The 17738-nt window shown below is 35.7% G+C and overlaps 2 protein-coding genes across 2 annotated transcripts; both read right to left on the bottom strand.

Moving 5' to 3' along the window:
* Window positions 1–3658: 3658 nt before the first annotated feature.
* LOC104218360 (uncharacterized) lies at window positions 3659–14762 on the bottom strand. Its single transcript, XM_009768837.2, has 13 exons — window positions 14670–14762; window positions 14414–14579; window positions 7833–7913; window positions 6739–6821; window positions 6521–6636; window positions 6322–6432; window positions 5916–6025; window positions 5388–5697; window positions 5231–5308; window positions 5102–5152; window positions 4922–5011; window positions 4242–4319; window positions 3659–3877 (listed from the first exon to the last, which is right to left on the bottom strand). The coding sequence occupies exons 1-13, from the start codon at window positions 14677–14679 to the stop codon at window positions 3833–3835; spliced, it is 1329 nt and encodes a 442-aa protein (XP_009767139.1). The 5' UTR covers window positions 14680–14762; the 3' UTR covers window positions 3659–3832.
* A 999-nt stretch (window positions 14763–15761) lies between these two features.
* On the bottom strand, window positions 15762–16241 carry LOC138879464 (uncharacterized). Its single transcript, XM_070159075.1, has one exon. The coding sequence runs from the start codon at window positions 16239–16241 to the stop codon at window positions 15762–15764; it is 480 nt and encodes a 159-aa protein (XP_070015176.1).
* Window positions 16242–17738: the final 1497 nt, after the last annotated feature.

Here is a 17738-nt window from a genome sequence, read left to right as displayed (position 1 = left end):
TTTATAATTTGGAAGCAATAATATGCCATTTGCTTTTAATTATTTACCTACAAGATACTAAGAAACCAATATGCTGACTATGTAAAAACGCATTTTTTTGTATATTGATCATGAGTAATTCTCATGTTTCATATTAGACATGTATAGCCTATCAATTGTACCTATTAACGAATAACGATCACCTACACGCTATTATGATGAGAGTTACTATAATTTAACTAACTTAAGCTAAATATCATAGTATAAAGCTACACAAGTTAAACGCATTAAAAAAAGGATATACTGCTATTTTAGTTTAAACAAAATTGAATCAAAGCCAGTGAAAAATTCGGGATTTGGAATAAGTGGATTATGTTCTTTGGAGAAATTCAAAAATAGTCAGATTTACAACTGGTCGTTAAAAAATAGCTCAATTTTAAAAGTAATTAAAATTTAGCCACTTTTCATGTAAAGATAAATCTAAGTTAAAACACTGTTCAAAACCCGGAAAATACGCCAGTATATTATGCTGGAGTTCCAGCATAAGTACACTACAACTCCAGCATAATATACTAGAGTTCCAGCAAGTATACCGGTCCAGCATAATATACTGGAGTTTGTGCTCCAGTCTCCAGTATATTATACTGGAGCCAACAAAGTATACCGGTCCAGCATAATATGCTGGAGTTCATACACAGGTGCATCGAACTCTAGTATATTATGCGGACCGGTCTCTGTTACAGCAAAATAGTGGCTATTTTTTATTGACTTGGTAAACGCTGACTATTTTTGAATGACCAGTCCGAAAAGTGGTTATACCGTGCGATTTTTACTTCTTTAAATGCTTATTTTTACTTCTTTTCTCACACACGAACATGGCCCAGAACTTTGAACCCACTCTAGATCACCATTGTCAAAGCCAATGTTGAAATTAAGAAAGTTTGATTTTGCAAGCCAAAGAATCTATGCAAACCCATTGGAGTTGAGGGGCGTTAAACGTTTAATATTAATAATAGTACTATTTATGTGAAAAAGCTGTTTCATGATCTAAACTTTTTCTTTAATTATCGTTTTATTGGCTTTTGTAAATTAACTAAATTTCAACGAGGAAAGATGGGGGGTTAAGGAAAAGGTTGTTAGAGGTGGTGGATGACAATTGTACACACAGAAAGATTGAATGATGGAAGCTATAAAAGGTACTTCCTCCGATCCATAAGTGACAATTTTACATTTAGCACGTCCATTAAGGAAATACGAATTCTCGGAAGAAAAAAAAAGATATATTCACTAAATTAATCTTTATTAATTGATACCTTGACACTATAGAATATATAAAAAAGGGCAAAGTTTTAAAAAAATAATATTAAATTCTTCTCGATTATGTAAATGGACACTTATTTTGGACTAAAATAAAAAAGTAAAATGATCGGGATTTTTACCTAGCTATACTATAATAGAAACCTATTTACTACCTTTATTTAGGTTCCTTATTAATTACTTTATATACCTATATTTACTAGTTTTATATAAAACCATAAAAAGGAGAAAATAAAACATACCTTAAATACTGGATATCAGTTACACATAATCCCCCTACATTTAAGATACTCTTCCTTTGAAATTTTTCAAAGGATTACAAAACATCATCTGTCTTTGTACTTACCCACCATAAGAAACTCATTGATACCCAAAACCATCACCTCTCTTTCATACAAATCAACCAATCTCTCTCTCTCTCTCTCTCTCTCTCTCATACAAATCAAACTATTATCTCTCTAAAATTGTAGCATCATATATTTCTCTGAATCAATTCCACCAATAACCATTAAAAAGTTCAACTATTGACAAATCCATCAACATTATCTTTGAAATTGTAGGTGGAGGGTCTGTCATTGACATACCATTAAAAAGCTTCGAAACTTTGAATTAGATATTCAGATTTTACGAATTTGTGATTTTTTTTTGGATTGGGTGTTATTGAAAACGATTGAAAATATCCTTTAGAGTTTATATCACAATTTTAAGGGAGATTCGTTAAGTTTAAAGTTGGTTTTAGGTTGAATTTCTGATTGAAACTCGAGGAAGAAGAAGTTTCGGAATTGTATTACGATTGTATGATAAATATATCATAATTGTATATGAGTTGTATTTGATACGTCAATACCTAAGACAATTCTGATACAATACTAATACTATTAAAATACAATATTGTATCATAATTTAAGTTTAGAGTTGGTTCTAGGTAGATGTTTTAAATTGAAACTTGAAAAAGATGAAGATCAAAGTTGTATCATAATATAGAATTGTATCATAATTGTATCGCAATTTGTACCTAAAATAATATATGATACAAATACGATATTGTATTAGTTTAAGTTTAGAATCGGTTTTAAGTTGTATCAGAATTGTGTAAGAATAATTTCGGGATTGTATCAAATTTGTATCTGAATAATGAGTAGTTGTGAGTTCATGACGAATTTCACAGTTTATATCACAAATATATGATAATTATATATATTAATTTATTAGTATTGTATCAGGTATTAGTTTGGATATTAATGTACCATCTACAAGTTAGATACAATTGTGATACAAGTATGATACAATTATGTTTTACGCATTGATATGTCTGATACAATTCAAATACAATTATGATACAGTTATCATACAATCCCTGAATATTTTTTTCATTTTCAGTATTGTCGGGTCTCCCAACAAAAGAATGATGCAATTGATGATTTAATAATATAAAGTTGTTGCCAATGGTGGAAGACAGAAGATTGAGATTCTGGGTGTAGATTAAGGAATTTTGATGTAGAAAAAAAGGAGAGAAAAGAGGAAAGGGAAAAAAAGGAAAGAATATAATTGAATCTCTTAATTGAAGGCACTAATAATGAGATGAGAGCCTTTTAAGGAGAAATCTACACAATTTGTAAGAAAAACCTAGATACTTATTAAAACTACAAAACATAGAGAATATTGGTAAATAAGTTTCTAATATAGTATAGCTAGGTAAAAATCCCTTTCACTTATTGTAGACCGGAGGGAGTAGTATTTAAACAACTATGCATACTTTGAAAAACTGCTTAAATATTGGTTGTTAAAACACTTAAAATTTTACTCAAAAATACTCGAAGAACCTTTCAACTAGATGATGTTGTTGACTGGAACACTCCCATAGTTCAAAGTTCAAACGAACCCAGTAAAAGCTCTGGCCAACACGTAGGAAGAAAACAAATAATAGTTACATAGGATATACAATGCTCATACTATTTATAACTTATTAATTGTTCAGCTAGAAAGCTGAACTATGTTTGACCCAATTCCTGAATCGTCTTTGACCTAACTGATGTGGCCGACTGGGAAGAATTGATCGTTCTATGTTTATCAACTTGCTTTCACCCTCACATGGTGACCCCCAACTAGCAAATTTTAGGGGTAGATCCAGTTACTGAATCCAATAGTCCATTTAGTTGAACTTTTGGTGGAATGCGAATGATACAGCAGGGCAGGTGTGATGTCTCCCTAGATGCAGTTAAAAGCCAAAAGATGACAAGTCAGTAGAAATTAAATTATCTTCCTCGCAGATTTTTTGAGTCTTTCCCAGTTGATCGCTTAAACAAATTTTAGCTGCAAACTGAAACACTCTTCAGATGACTCAGTTCAAGTGAAAGAAGAATAACAAGGAACCAACAAGCTTCCCACAGACGATATAATCATCTTCGGAGTTTCAACCATATCTTTATACAAATGTCCGACTAGAAATGAATATCTTAACATGGGAACCAAAATATATCCAAATGTATATATATATATTAGCTTGTGAACTGCGATTCTATTCAACTAATAATCTTCAGGCCTCATCACCAGCCGTGTAGTAGCACCTCACATTCTTATCCTGCGAAATACCACCACACGTATACTTAGTTAGATAGACATGACAGGCCATAAAATTATGACAAAATATTTTTTCGAGTTAGAGATTCCTTCTTTAGCCACGAACCCAGATGGAACTCAAAGCTAATAAGAGAATCTTTGATGAGTGATTAATACAATTAACAGGAGATGCAACACTACCTCCCAAAAAGATACTATTCCATAAGATGGCAGAATCAACAAAAGAAATTTAAACTGATGAGAACTCATCTGCCAGCTGTGAGACATCGGAAAGTGAAGTTCAGATATCTACTCACCAGCAGTACGACCCGATGACATCATGGACACGTAAATTGACCAGAATGAAGAAGAAGGTTTTTACTTGCCTGAGATAACATCCTTTGCTTGTTTTGAAATTGAGTTCTAGCCTTGTTAGCGACTGAGTTTGGTGACTTGTACAGCCTCTGATAAAGAGGATTATCATAACATAAATGGTCAGTCAAATTATTATTATTAGGACTCAAGAAACAAGGAAAAACACTTATTTTTGTTTTTTTCTGGAGGCCTGACAGGGAAGAAATAAATCTATCCAGCAATACAAAAAATACACGAAGAGGAATGTCAACTTAAAGAGATCATGGAATTTCCAGTACCAGCTCAGTGTAAGTACCAAGCAGAAGCAATGGCAGCTATTTATGGGTTGAACTGGTGCAAACAAGAAGGGATTAACAACTATGATCTTGTACTAGATTCTATGGTGGTGACTAACACGCTGAATGACAAACTGACAAAGACACAAATATCCTCGAGCTGAAAAGGGTCATCAGAGACATTGTCCAGATTATAAGTGGCACAGATGTAATGATTTCTCACTGTTACAGGGAAGCCAACGAAGAGGCTGACTTCTTAGCCAAATAGCTCGAGGATATTTAACCCCCACACTAAAGGCACACAGCCCTGAAGGTGATGGCTTAATCTTTTTAAAAAAGAAAAAATTAAAGTGATCTCAGCACGTCTACACACCACATATCCATAAAATACAGTGCTTTTAGAAGCACAGAGGCACCTTTTCTGTTCCAGATACACGATGCTCAACACCCGAAAGCAATTTTCTCTTCGGTGTGAAACCAAAGACATCATGAAGAAATTCATTTTCCTGCACAGTGGACAGGAATATAGATTATAAGAACTAGAAAACCAACACCAACAGCCCAAAAACTCAAGAGATGGATAAGGAAAAATAAACCTGCATGTGCTTCACAAAACCTCCTCCAAGGAAGTGCTTTAGAAAGTTTAACTGTTCCACAAATTACACATAATTTCAGCAGATAAGCAGCTAGCCAGTTGTTATAAGACTGACAGGGATGACATGGACCTGTATCAGTTGACGCCAGGTACTTGTGGTAAGTGACTCCCCACCAATCTTCATTGAGCTCTCTGGATTGTAACCATCCTAATACCGATTGTAAGGAAGTTACTAGAGCCAGTAGCTACTACAATCACAGAGCAATAACTTGAAAACAGAGTAGTACCTCAAGGAATTCCAAGATATCTCGAAATGTGTTTCTTTGGCTGTTGAGGTCCTTCTTGGCTGATCCTTTGCCTCCTGCCTCTACTGAAAGGCTTCTCATCTGGTTCAGGACCTTCGCTCTTAATCCTTGGATATGCAAAATATTCTTAGATTTGTTTGCTTCATCTGTGGAGCTGTCACTAGATCCTTTATCTTCAACAGAGAACTTCTCAAGATTCCCGACTTCAAAAACTAAAGCAAGTGCTTCGCCAGCTGCAATGCGTACAGCTCTGTCGTCCTTGTCCAGCAGAGTTGAAAAGTAAGAGATTGACCTGCATCATGGGAAGGTGGACACTCCAATTGTCATACACTCACCAAACACAAACCCTGCATCCCATTCTAATCTTCATCCAAATATACTACACGAATAATATGTCCTTGATGGGATGTTACAAATACAACTTTTCTCTCTTCTTTCTTCCTTTTATTGGTTTTTTCTTTGATTTTCCTTTCCAGGAGGGGTAGGTCTGGATTTCGGGCACATACTCACCCTTGCCAGCTTTTTGGGTTTAGTGCCCGTCCATCAATGGTAGCAAGGAGGAAAGACCACGCAGATACCATTGATGTTATCATTGGTGGTGAAGGTTTAGCAGTAGCTACCTGATCAATGAACCAGACACAGTTGTCAATGAACTAAGTAACATAACAAAAGTCATAAGCAAAAACAAAATACTCAGATAGGGAACAAGGATTGGAATTTCTGTTACAATATACCATCCACATGACAGCAGCAAGACCAAACCTTAAAAAGTGAAGCGCAAAACAGAAATATTGATAGATAGGGATCAAGGATCGGCATTAGCATCACAATATACATCCACATAACAGCAACAAAACCAAGCTTCTAAAATCTGCGCCCGCTGAAAAATAAACATCTAAACATGAGGGGTACATACATTAGGACCATTTTTTGGATGAATGACCTGCCACATCAATTGCATTGACTTGTCTGTTTCCTCTGCCTCTTCACCTCCAACAAAAGTGATAATGGCCAAACACTCCAGTAGCTGAATTCACCCAAAAAAAGTCAGCATTCAAGCTTGATTGCAAAGAAATAACAATACTTAAAGAAGCATCCACCATCTACAAACACACCGAAGATATCTTAGATGTCTCAGAACGAGATTTAAGAGCCTCCGTAATAGGAGACGCTGATTCTTCCAACATTTCATGTGCTTTGTCCCCAGGGCCAACAGTTAAAGCCAAAATTCCTAATCACAGACGAAGACACAAGTCAAATCTAGGCATCACCTTGAAGGATAACTATCTGAACCCAACAGTTCATCAATATGCAGAGTTAGAAGATTACTGACCAAGAAAATGAGATGCCAAAGCTATCTCCTTGGAGGATCCCCGTTTAATGGAATTCAGACATTGTTGCAACAAAGTGGCAAACCTGCATGATAAAACATAACAGTAAGAAGAGCACAACAAGAAGTTACAATTACAGCAATCTGAGAAGTCAAAACATAATAGAACAAAGCTGAAGATTTGACCATAAATATTTAAAACCATAAAACAATAACTGACAGGAAGCATGAGGACCTAAAAGAAACAAAATGTCAGTAATATTGGCAAGTGCTACAAATACTTCATTGGACTCCGGAGGTGGAAAAAAAGAGCTAAATCTTCTACTAAATATTCCATGTGTTTTCTACTATCAGATATATTGATTGCAGCATAATCAATGAATATGCGATCATTTAAATTTGACAATCATCAGTATGCAAAAGACTACCCACATGGCTCATGATTCCTTTTTTAAGACTACCCACATGGCTCATGAAATTTTAACCAAAAAAAGAAAAATTAGAATTAGAAAAATTGTCAAAAATTACACAGATTAATTATTTTTTTTGGTAAGCAACCGCTATGCAGTAACATTAAAGGCTTAACATTTCCTAAGCAGCTATTGAACGAGCAGTAAACATGTTTGGCCCTCTCGCATATGGGATCATTTATTTGAACCAAACATATCCTTGATATTAGCCTTCTGTTAGAAAGAGTGGCAGTCAAAATCTTCATTTATTAATAAATAACAAATTTCTACCAAATGAAAGGAATTAACTCATAGTCATGGCCGTAGTGCTCCTAGAAACAAAAGAGAACATTCACATTCCGTAAACCAATCACATGTGAACATAAATATCTGAGCAATTCTAGCTGGTTTGGCATTTGGTAGATACTATGGATATGGTAGAAAAGTTGTCTAAGGATATTTTACGGATACTAGCCATATTACCCACCACCTTTAACCATCTTAACAAAGATTTTGTTAAAAAAACAAAAAGTAATACTAGCACAAGAAAGGTAATTCCTAAAAGCAAGCATTCCATCCATATGAACTTTAAAGTCAAAGAATAAAATCTGGACAACTGACAGATCAGCATAACACAAGTTCCCTTACTTCTTTTCAACAAACTCATGCTGTATGTCACTATTGAAGGCTTCTATAATAGACGCAAGAGCGTTCTCTCTCGTTGATCCCCTACATAACCAACAAATAATAATTTATATCAGTCACACCCTTTGTCAGAAGCAAAATGCAGTACCATATACAAGCCATCTATCAACTGGAGCTAGTGAGCAAAAATAAACAACTTAGTTATTACATGTGCTCTGTAGCCCAATTTGCTTTAGAAAAGTTCGTTTCCAAAAATTAAAACTATAGACATGCGGATTAACAAGCAAATTAAGTTACCGGAATCAGTGAACTTGTGAATGCAAAAGATTCTATTGAAAAAGGAATCTTAGTGATTCACTGGTTGGGATGCCGGAACTGTTGAAAATGGCAAATTCCCACATCGGTGGGAGACTTAATTTGGGGAGAATTTCTCCCTATAAAAGAAGGCCTAATGTTTAGGATTTAAAAACACATCTCATTTGCCTTCTCATCTTCTTAAGGCATTTGTATCTTGTCACTTTAGTATTATTTCACTTGTATTTTTGGAGTGGAATAAAATATTAATTGTGTCCAAGGAAGTAGGCAAAATTGGCCGAACCTCGTAAATTCTGGTATTCATTTTATTGTTGCTTTATTGTCTTATTTATTATTTGGTGGTTGTCATAATTTTTGGTATATTAGTTGTGACTCATTCGCACTATATACATTTGGCTTCCGTAACAATTGGTATCAGAGCCAAGGTACTGTCTAAGTATGATCTGTGGTTGCAGCATAGTCTGATCTTCCACATCAGAAAAGATTTATCTTGGTAACTGAGTCAAGGTTCTGTCTAAGTATGCTCTGTGGTTGCAGCTTAGTCTGATCTTCCACACCAGAAAGGAAATAATCTTGATTTGTGTCGTCAGCTATTAAATAATATTTGTGTCAAAGATGAGAGACAATAAACAAGAAGAATCTACCTCAAGTGTCAACAATACATCATCATTGGCATCTTCGCTTATGATAAGAATTGTGTCAAATGCGAAATTTGCAGTAAAAATTTTTGACGGGTCAGGACATTTTGGGATGTCGCAAGGCGAGGTTCTAGATGTCCTTTTTCAACAAGGGCTAGATCTTGCCATTGAAGAAAAAAGACCAGATGTTATTGGAGAAGAAGATTGGAGAATTATCAACCGTGTTGCTTGCGGTACCATTCGATCCTACCTTGCTAGAGAGCAGAAATATCCATACACAAAGGAAACTTCTGCAAGTAAATTATGGAAAGCACTGGAGGATAAATTTTTGAAGAAAAACAGTCAAAATAAATTGTACATGAAGAAGAGACTGTTTCACTTCACCTATGTTCCTGGTACCACGATGAATGAACATATCACCAGTTTCAATAAGTTGGTCACAGATTTGCAAAATATGGATACAACTTATGATGATGGTGACTTGGCCTTAATGTTGTTGGCGTCACTTCCTGATGAGTACGAGCACCTTGAAACTACTCTACTCCATGGAAATGACGAAATTTCTCTCAGAGAAGTTTGTTCAGCTTTGTACAGCTATGAACAAAGAAAGCGAGAAAAACAGAAGGGCGGAGAAGGAGAAGCACTGTTTGTGAGGGGTCGTCCTCAAAATCAAACGAGGACAAAGAAGGGAAGATCCAAGTCAAGATCCAGACCCAGCAAAGATGAATGTGCCTTTTGTCGAGAAAAAGGGCACTGGAAGAAAGACTGTCCGAAGTTGAAGAATAAGGCCAAACATAACAATGGAAAGGCCATTATGGATTCAAATGTAGCTGATTGTGATGATTCAGACTTCTCATTAGTTACAACAGAGTCATCAACATCATCAGACATATGGTTGATGGACTCGGCTTGTAGCTATCATATGTGTCCCAACAGGGACTGGTTCGTGGAATTTCAAGAAGGAGAATATGGAGTCGTCCACACAGCGGATAACAGCCCTCTTACCTCATATGGCATTGGTTCAATACGATTAAGGAACCATGATGGAATGATCAGAACATTAACAGATGTTCGATATGTACCGGATTTGAAGAAGAATCTCATCTCTGTGGGAGCCCTAGAATCAAAAGGGTTCAAAATCATTGCAGAAAATGGAGTGATGAGAGTATGCTCCGGTGCACTAGTGGTAATGAAGGCTAATCGGAAGAATAATAATATGTACCGCTATCGTGGCAGTACAGTTATTGGGACAGCGACAGTAACATCCAGTGACGACAAAGAGGCAGAAGCAACCAAGCTATGGCACATGCGCTTGGGACATGCTGGAGGAAAATCCTTGAAAACTCTATCAGATCAAGGATTGTTAAAAGGAGTAAAGGCTTGCAACTTGGAGTTTTGTGAGCATTGTGTCAAAGGGAAACAGACAAGGGTTAAATTTGGTACAGCGATCCATAATACTAAAGGCATTTTGGATTATGTACACTCTGATGTTTGGGGTCCTTCCAAAACACCTTCATTGGGTGGGAAGCACTATTTTGTAACCTTTGTTGATGATTTTTCCCGAAGAGTGTGGGTGTATACAATGAAGAGCAAAGATGAAGTGTTGGGAATTTTTCTCAAATGGAAGACGATGGTGGAGAATCAAACAGGCAGGAGGATCAAGTGTATTCGCACAGACAATGGAGGTGAATACAAAAATGATCATTTCAATAAGGTCTGTGAAAATGATGGCATCGTCCGACACTTCACTGTTAGACATACACCACAACAAAATGGAGTGGCAGAACGTATGAACCGGACCTTGCTGGAGAAGGTACGGTGTATGTTGTCCAATGCTGGCTTGGGCAAAGAATTTTGGGCTGAGGCAATTACATATGCATGCCACCTCATTAATCGCTTACCATCTGCTGCTATTGATGGCAAGACACCATTTGAAAAATGGTATGGAAAGTCTGCTGTAGATTATGACTCTTTGCACGTGTTTGGCTCAACTGCATATTATCATGTGACAGAGTCAAAATTGGATCCAAGGGCAAAGAAGGCTATTTTTATGGGAATTACTTCTGGAGTCAAAGGATATCGCTTATGGTGTCCTATGACAAAGAAAGTAATATTCAGCAGAGATGTTACCTTTGATGAATCTGCTATGGTAAATAAGGTAACAGAAGATACCAAACAAAATGAGGGTGCTTCTAAGCAGGTGGAGTTTGAGGGAAAATTTATTTTTCCTACACAAGAAGCAGAGGAGGAAACAAATGAAGATTATCCTCTGAAAGAAGAGCCAGTAGAGAGGGAGATTCCAACTCAGGAACCTCAACAACAACTTGAATCAATAGCAACTAACAGGCCAAAAAGGACAATAACAAAACATGTTCGTCTTATAGAGACAGTTGCTTGTGCAACCTCAATTGTAGCTGATGATGTTCCTACCACTTATAAAGATGCTGTCCAAAGTTCAGAAGAAGATAAGTGGAGGATTGCCATGAATGATGAAATACAGTCCCTTCATCAGAATCATACATGGAGATTGGCCAATCTCCCGAAGGGAAAGAAAGCAATTGGGTGCAAATGGGTATTTGCAAAGAAAGAAGGATTTCCTAACCAAGAAGATGTTCGCTACAAAGCAAGATTGGTGGCCAAAGGATATGCTCAAAAGGAGGGAATTGATTACAATGAAGTGTTTTCTCCAGTTGTAAAACATTCCTCCATTAGAATTATGTTGGCTTTGGTAGCACAATTGGATTTGGAACTAGTTCAGATGGATGTAAAAACTGCGTTTTTACATGGAAACTTGGAGGAGGAAATCTACATGACTCAGCCAGAAGGATTCAAAGTTGCTGGAAAAGAAAATATGGTGTGCAAACTTGAAAAATCATTGTACGGATTGAAACAATCTTCTAGACAATGGTACAAGTGATTTGACGAGTTTATGTTGCGGCAAGGGTACAAGAGAAGCAAATACGATCATTGTGTGTATTTGTGCAAGCTTAAAGATGGTTCCTTTGTATATCTTCTCCTATATGTTGATGATATGTTGATAGCTTCCGAGAATTCGGAAGAAATTGATAAGTTGAAAATTCAACTGAAGAAGGAGTTCGAGATGAAGGATCTAGGTGAGGCAAAGCAAATTCTTGGCATGGAGATAATAAGAGATAGAAGTTCAAAGAAACTCTGTTTATCTCAAAAAGAATATTTGAAGAGAGTACTGCAGCGTTTTGGCATAGATGAGAAGACTAAGTCGGTTAGTACTCCACTTGCTCCCCATTTTAAGCTAAGTACTACTATGTCGCCAAAAGATGAAGCTAAACAGGAGTATATGTCAAGGCTACCATATGCAAATGTTGTTGGTAGCTTGATGTATGCAATGGTCTGTACGATACCTGACATTTCACAAGCTGTTGGAGTTATTAGCAGATATATGCATAATCCAGGAAAGGAGCATTGGCAAGCTGTGAAGTGGATTCTACGGTATATTCACAATACTGTAGATGTTGGGTTAGTTTTTGAGCAGAAAGGCAATCAGTCTGTAGTTGGATATTGTGACTCATATTTTGCAGGTGATCTAGACAAACGAAGATCAACTACTGGTTATGTGTTTACTTTTGCAAAGGCTCTAGTTAGTTGGAAGTCTACTTTGCAGTTAACAGTTGCTTTGTCTACAACAGAGGCGGAGTACATGGCTATTACAGAGGCTGTGAAAGAGGCAATTTGGCTTCAGAGATTGCTAAAAGAGCTTGGTGTTGAACAAAAAAGTATCACAATTTTTTGTGATAGTCAAAGTGTTATTCAATTAGCGAAGAACCAAGTTTATCATGCAAGGACGGAGCACATTGATGTTCGTTATCATTTCGTACGAGAAATCATAGAAGAAGGTGGAGTCACGGTGAAGAAAATTCATACTACAGAGAATCCTGCTGATATGCTGACAAAAGTGGTGACTGCGGTCAAGTTTCAACATTGTTTGGATTTGATCAACATTGTTGAACACTGAAGATTGAAGATGAAGACACAACCAAAATTTGTTACCGAGAGAAAATTGAAGATGTGGAATTTTGCCAAGGTGGAGATTTGTTGAAAATGGCAAACTCCCACGTCGGTGGGAGACTTAATTTGGGGAGAATTTCTCTCTATAAAAGAAGGCCTAATGTTTAGGATTTAAAAACACATCTCATTTGCCTTCTCATCTTCTTAAGGCATCTGTATCTTCTCTCTTTAGTATTATTTTACTTGTATTTTTGGAGTGGAATAAAATATTGGTTGTGTCCGAGGAAGTAGGCAAAATTGGCCGAACCTCGTAAATTCTGGTGTTCATTTTATTGTTGTTTTATTGCCTTATTTATTATTTGGTGGATGTCATAATTTTTGGTATATTAGTTGTGACTCATTCACACTATATACATTTGGCAACAGGAACAACATCTTGGTGATCGTTTCTACCTAACGAATGGGGAATTCGCTTTAAAATCGTATATGCTTCAACAAGAATCACACAAGCGTATATTAGAAACCTCTGATAAGATGCCCGCCCGTAAACTAGCAAATAAAGTACATTATATAGTCCAGTGATTGATGATTTAACCATTCACTGGCGTTCAGTTTCTAGCTTCCAGAATTCAAACCAAAATATCTTTTGACAACTAAAGCAAACCAAAACATGTTTATTAGCTTTTCCATCCCCCCCAAAAAAAAGGATCAACAATCTTCCTTTTAATTTTCACGTACTTATCTTTTCAATATGATTTTTTTTACCTATGTGTTTTTCAAAGATATATGATTACTTACCTTTTAGTACTTTCATATTAATTTATCTCAAAATTAAAAATTAATATAATGCACATCTTACTTAGGAATATAGCTATAACTTATCAATTGTAGCTAGAACTAATAAATGTAAGTTTGGATGATTGTTTTACAAAGTTCATTCTCGAAAAGTGATGGTTTGCAATAATATTTTATTTTTATTTTCTTTGATAAATCAATCCAATCCAAACACAAATCATAAAAAGCTTCTCATAAGAACATTCCCCCAAGCTTACCTCACTTAATATTAAACCTTTTAAAAAGGTGGTACCAAAAAGAAAAAACAATGTCAAAGAAAGAAAGAACATTTCCATGGAAAACTCTACGGTCCACTATGTTTTCCCAAAAGCTAATAGCCCTCTGTACCATTTCTATTTTATATAATAAAGAAGTTTAACTAGACTTAGATTTTAAATGCCAATTTGACAAATATTTACCATATTGGTATTAGCTATGATAATAAAACAATTTTGAAACTGAAAAACAAGAACTTCCCCAGGTATTTGACTATATATGGAAGTTAATAGGTTAATTTAGCTTATATACATTATATGAACACAAAAAGAAAATATTAAAACAAGGGTTAAATGTAATAAATAAAACATCACATCAAAATTCAAATCTACATAGTTGAATTAATTCAAACAATTTTAAAGCTGTTAAAATTATGTTCATGCAACCTTATATTTGATGGTCCATTTTATTTATTCACCATGCAATATTAATCCATTTTTTGGTACGATGATGACATGACTTAAGTTTATTACTTACTCCAATTTGTTTTAACGTGCAACATTAAAATATTATGTAGCGTAACGCATTGGAAAAAACCTTTTCTCATAAAGGGCATCGACACATTGATCAAGCAAAGTCTCCTTGTCAATTTGAACCACCTCTACACCTGACACTATCATATCTGACCGAGAAATTGACAATGAACTCGCGCTATCAGCGTCATCACTATCCAACATCACAGCATTCTTCCTTTGCGAACTCTCTGTAAAAATTTTATTAAAAAAACAGAAAATTAAATATCAATTTTAGCCGAATTACAAGTATGATTTCACTAATTAGAAGCAGAACTTACTTCTTCCCATGGTGAAATTAAGGTCAAAAGCAAAAACAGAGTTGACTAAAAGTCAAACGATGAAAATCAACTGAGGGAAAGATATCAAAGGGCAGAAATTGATTTAAGGGAACAGAGGAACTACACTTGTTTGAATGGAGGACCAGTGTATCCATAAAGAAACTTTTGGGGAGGGAAATTGAAGTTTCTCAGATTGTTAAAAGGTGTTTTTTGAAGAAGAAAGGGACAGGACGAGATGTTTTGGTATTTATATGTGAAATTTTACAAGAGAGGGGAAGAGGTGGTTTCGGTGAGCTTGGAGTATTTGGCGATTATGTGGAAGGGTGTAGGGAGTTGATGTAGTTGGTGTGATGACGTGGAGAGATCAGGACCGGTAGTTTTCTTAATCGCGGGAGAAGGTTCCAAGGTGTTTTGAAGTCCAGTCGTATACGAGTACGACTCAGGTAAACAGATATCAGTTGTATTTTTTAAGTAATTTAGTGGGCATTTCGATATAAGAATGGTAAAATTTCGCAAAAAATGGGAAAATTTTTTAAGTGTGTTTGAATATGAAAATAATTTTGGGTTATTTTTAAAGTTTTGTGAATGCTCTTTGAAAATAGCTTTTAGAAGTGTTTTAAATTTTTGAGAAATTCTGAAATTCATCTTCAAGAGGAAAATTTAAAATTCCATCACCAAATACTGATTTTGAAAAAAAAAACGAAAAAGGTCAACAAAACAAAAGTTTTGATTTTTACATAATTGCTCCCTTTTTAAAAATTATTCTTATAAATGATAATAATCTTTATTTAGTCCAACACTGGCACATTTTTTTACCTTTTTAGCATTTTCATGTTAGTTACTCATTAACTAAGGGATCTCTCTACATCACTATACTTTTATTACATTTCCTTTTCCCTCCATCTTTCATAATTTTTTCTTCTCTTCCATAAATAATACTTACCCACATATATTAATGATTCTGAAAAATGAATATCTAAAAAATAATCCCCTCTTTAACGAGGTTGCACAATAGGAATTTTAGTATTTTTTTTCTTTAAGTTTTAAGGTTTCTTTTTTTTTTTGAGAAGTGGATAATATTATTAATAATAACTACAGTGGCATTACATCATTAGTACTAATAATAGGAATAACGCTTAGGTTTCCAAACATTGCTAGTTTGTTAAATATGGAACTTGATAAGAGCCTAGTAGTAGATGTTGCATTTTTGTCTTCTTGGATCGTCCTCTTGACCGGGTCTGGTGGGGAGTTGAAAATATTTATAGTAGAGGTAGGTTGTTGTTTGGAGCCCAATTTACTCAAAAAGTGTGCCACCTTGTTTCCTTCGTGGAAATTATGTCGGACCACTAGATTCCCCAATTTCTTCAACAAGCACTTGCATTCAATGATAGTGTTAGTGTAGGCAGGGAAACTATTGTGCTCAAGTAGTTGGATTATATCCGTCGAATCAGTTTCAATCTCCAGGGGAGCTAACTCTTTGTCATTTGCAGGCTTTACCCCTGCATGAAGTGCTAGTAACTCTGCATGCGTAGGGTTGTAAGCTTTGATTGCTTTAGTAAATCCTACTATCATGTTGCCTTGAGTATTTCTTATAAGGCCCCCAATACCTCCTAGATTATGGTTACCCAAGAAGGAAGCATCTATATTTAGTTTATATGTTTGGGGTGGTGGTGGGTACCATTTGATGTGGATAGTATTTTTGTGTGTGGGGCTCGTGTATTTACAAGCTAGTAGTTTAAATTCGATGTTCTGTATGTTAACCATTTGGTAATTAAGAGGTTTAGAGAGGTTGTGGAAGCAGTTATTGTTTCTATTTAACCAAAGGTGCCAAATTGCAAATGAGAATACGACATCCCATGTTATATAGTTATAGGTAGTGGGTATTGGGAGGTCTTTGATTGATAACAACCAGTGTTTGTTATTGGGGAGAGCATTAGTGTCGATTCCCCTACTGTTCCAGAATGTGTGTGCAACTGTGCATTGGAAGAATATATGGGTGATGGTTTCTTCTGCTTCTCTACATATCGGGCATATATTGTCGTTAGTGACTCCAATTTGGTGAATGTAAGACTTGGTGGGGAGTCTATTTTTATAGCATTGCTAGAGGAAAAATTTGATCATGTAAAGGGTATGGAGTTTCCAAATCCAATCATATTCAGTGCCAATTTGGAGGTGTTGATGAAGTAGTGTGTAGACTAAATGGGTGGAGAAGGTGCCATTTATGTTGAGCGACCAAATGAGGGTGTCTATAGCCATTGGGCTTGTTGAAAGAGAGATGGAAGAGATATCATTTTTAATATTCTCTGGGAGTTCAAAGGAGATTTGTGACCAGTTCCACTGGTCATTTCTCCAAACCTGAGCGAGTGTTAAGTTGCTATCATTTTTTTAAGAGGACCTTGAATGGAAGAGCGGATATTTGGGGTGCTTGGAGTCCAGCTTCCAAAGTAGAAGTTGATGGATTTCCCATTGCCAACATCCCATGCTATTCCTTTGGCAATGATTTCCCACCCTCTCAAAACATTTTGCCAAATGAAGGAAGGGGTTTTGGCATTTGATCTAGGACTATACTTTTGGATAAGGGTGTTTGCCCACACTGTCGACGGGTTGATGAATAATCTCCATGCTAGTTCTGCTAGTATGTCTTGATTTTTGTGGGTTGCTTTAGGGATTCCCAACCCTCCTAGTTTTTTAGGAAGGGTTACAACATCCCATGAGATGTAGTGGATCCTTTTTTTGTGAGGAGTTGTACCCCAAATAAAGTCATGCTGGATTTTATCAATTTGATGTAGAATGTTTTTTGGAAGGGATATATATATTGCATGATATGATTTGGAATGGCATTAAGGGCAACCTTTGCTAGAATTGTGCAGCCCGCGAGAGTTAGGAAATTTGTTTTCCAATTTGAAAGTTTGTTACGCATATTATCAATTACAAATTGGAAGTCGGAAGGTTTTGGTTTGTTATTGAGAATATGGAATCCCAAATACTTACCAAATTGAGTTATTGGATAAATATTGAATAAATCAATTGCATAATCCTTGATGGCAAGTGAGCAGTTACTTGAAAAGA

Source organism: Nicotiana sylvestris, chromosome 10 (genome assembly GCF_000393655.2).
Source record: "Nicotiana sylvestris chromosome 10, ASM39365v2, whole genome shotgun sequence".
NCBI classification, from domain to species: Eukaryota; Viridiplantae; Streptophyta; class Magnoliopsida; order Solanales; family Solanaceae; genus Nicotiana; species Nicotiana sylvestris.
Note: the sequence above shows the minus strand (reverse complement) of the source record. Positions and strands in the feature narration are given on the sequence as shown.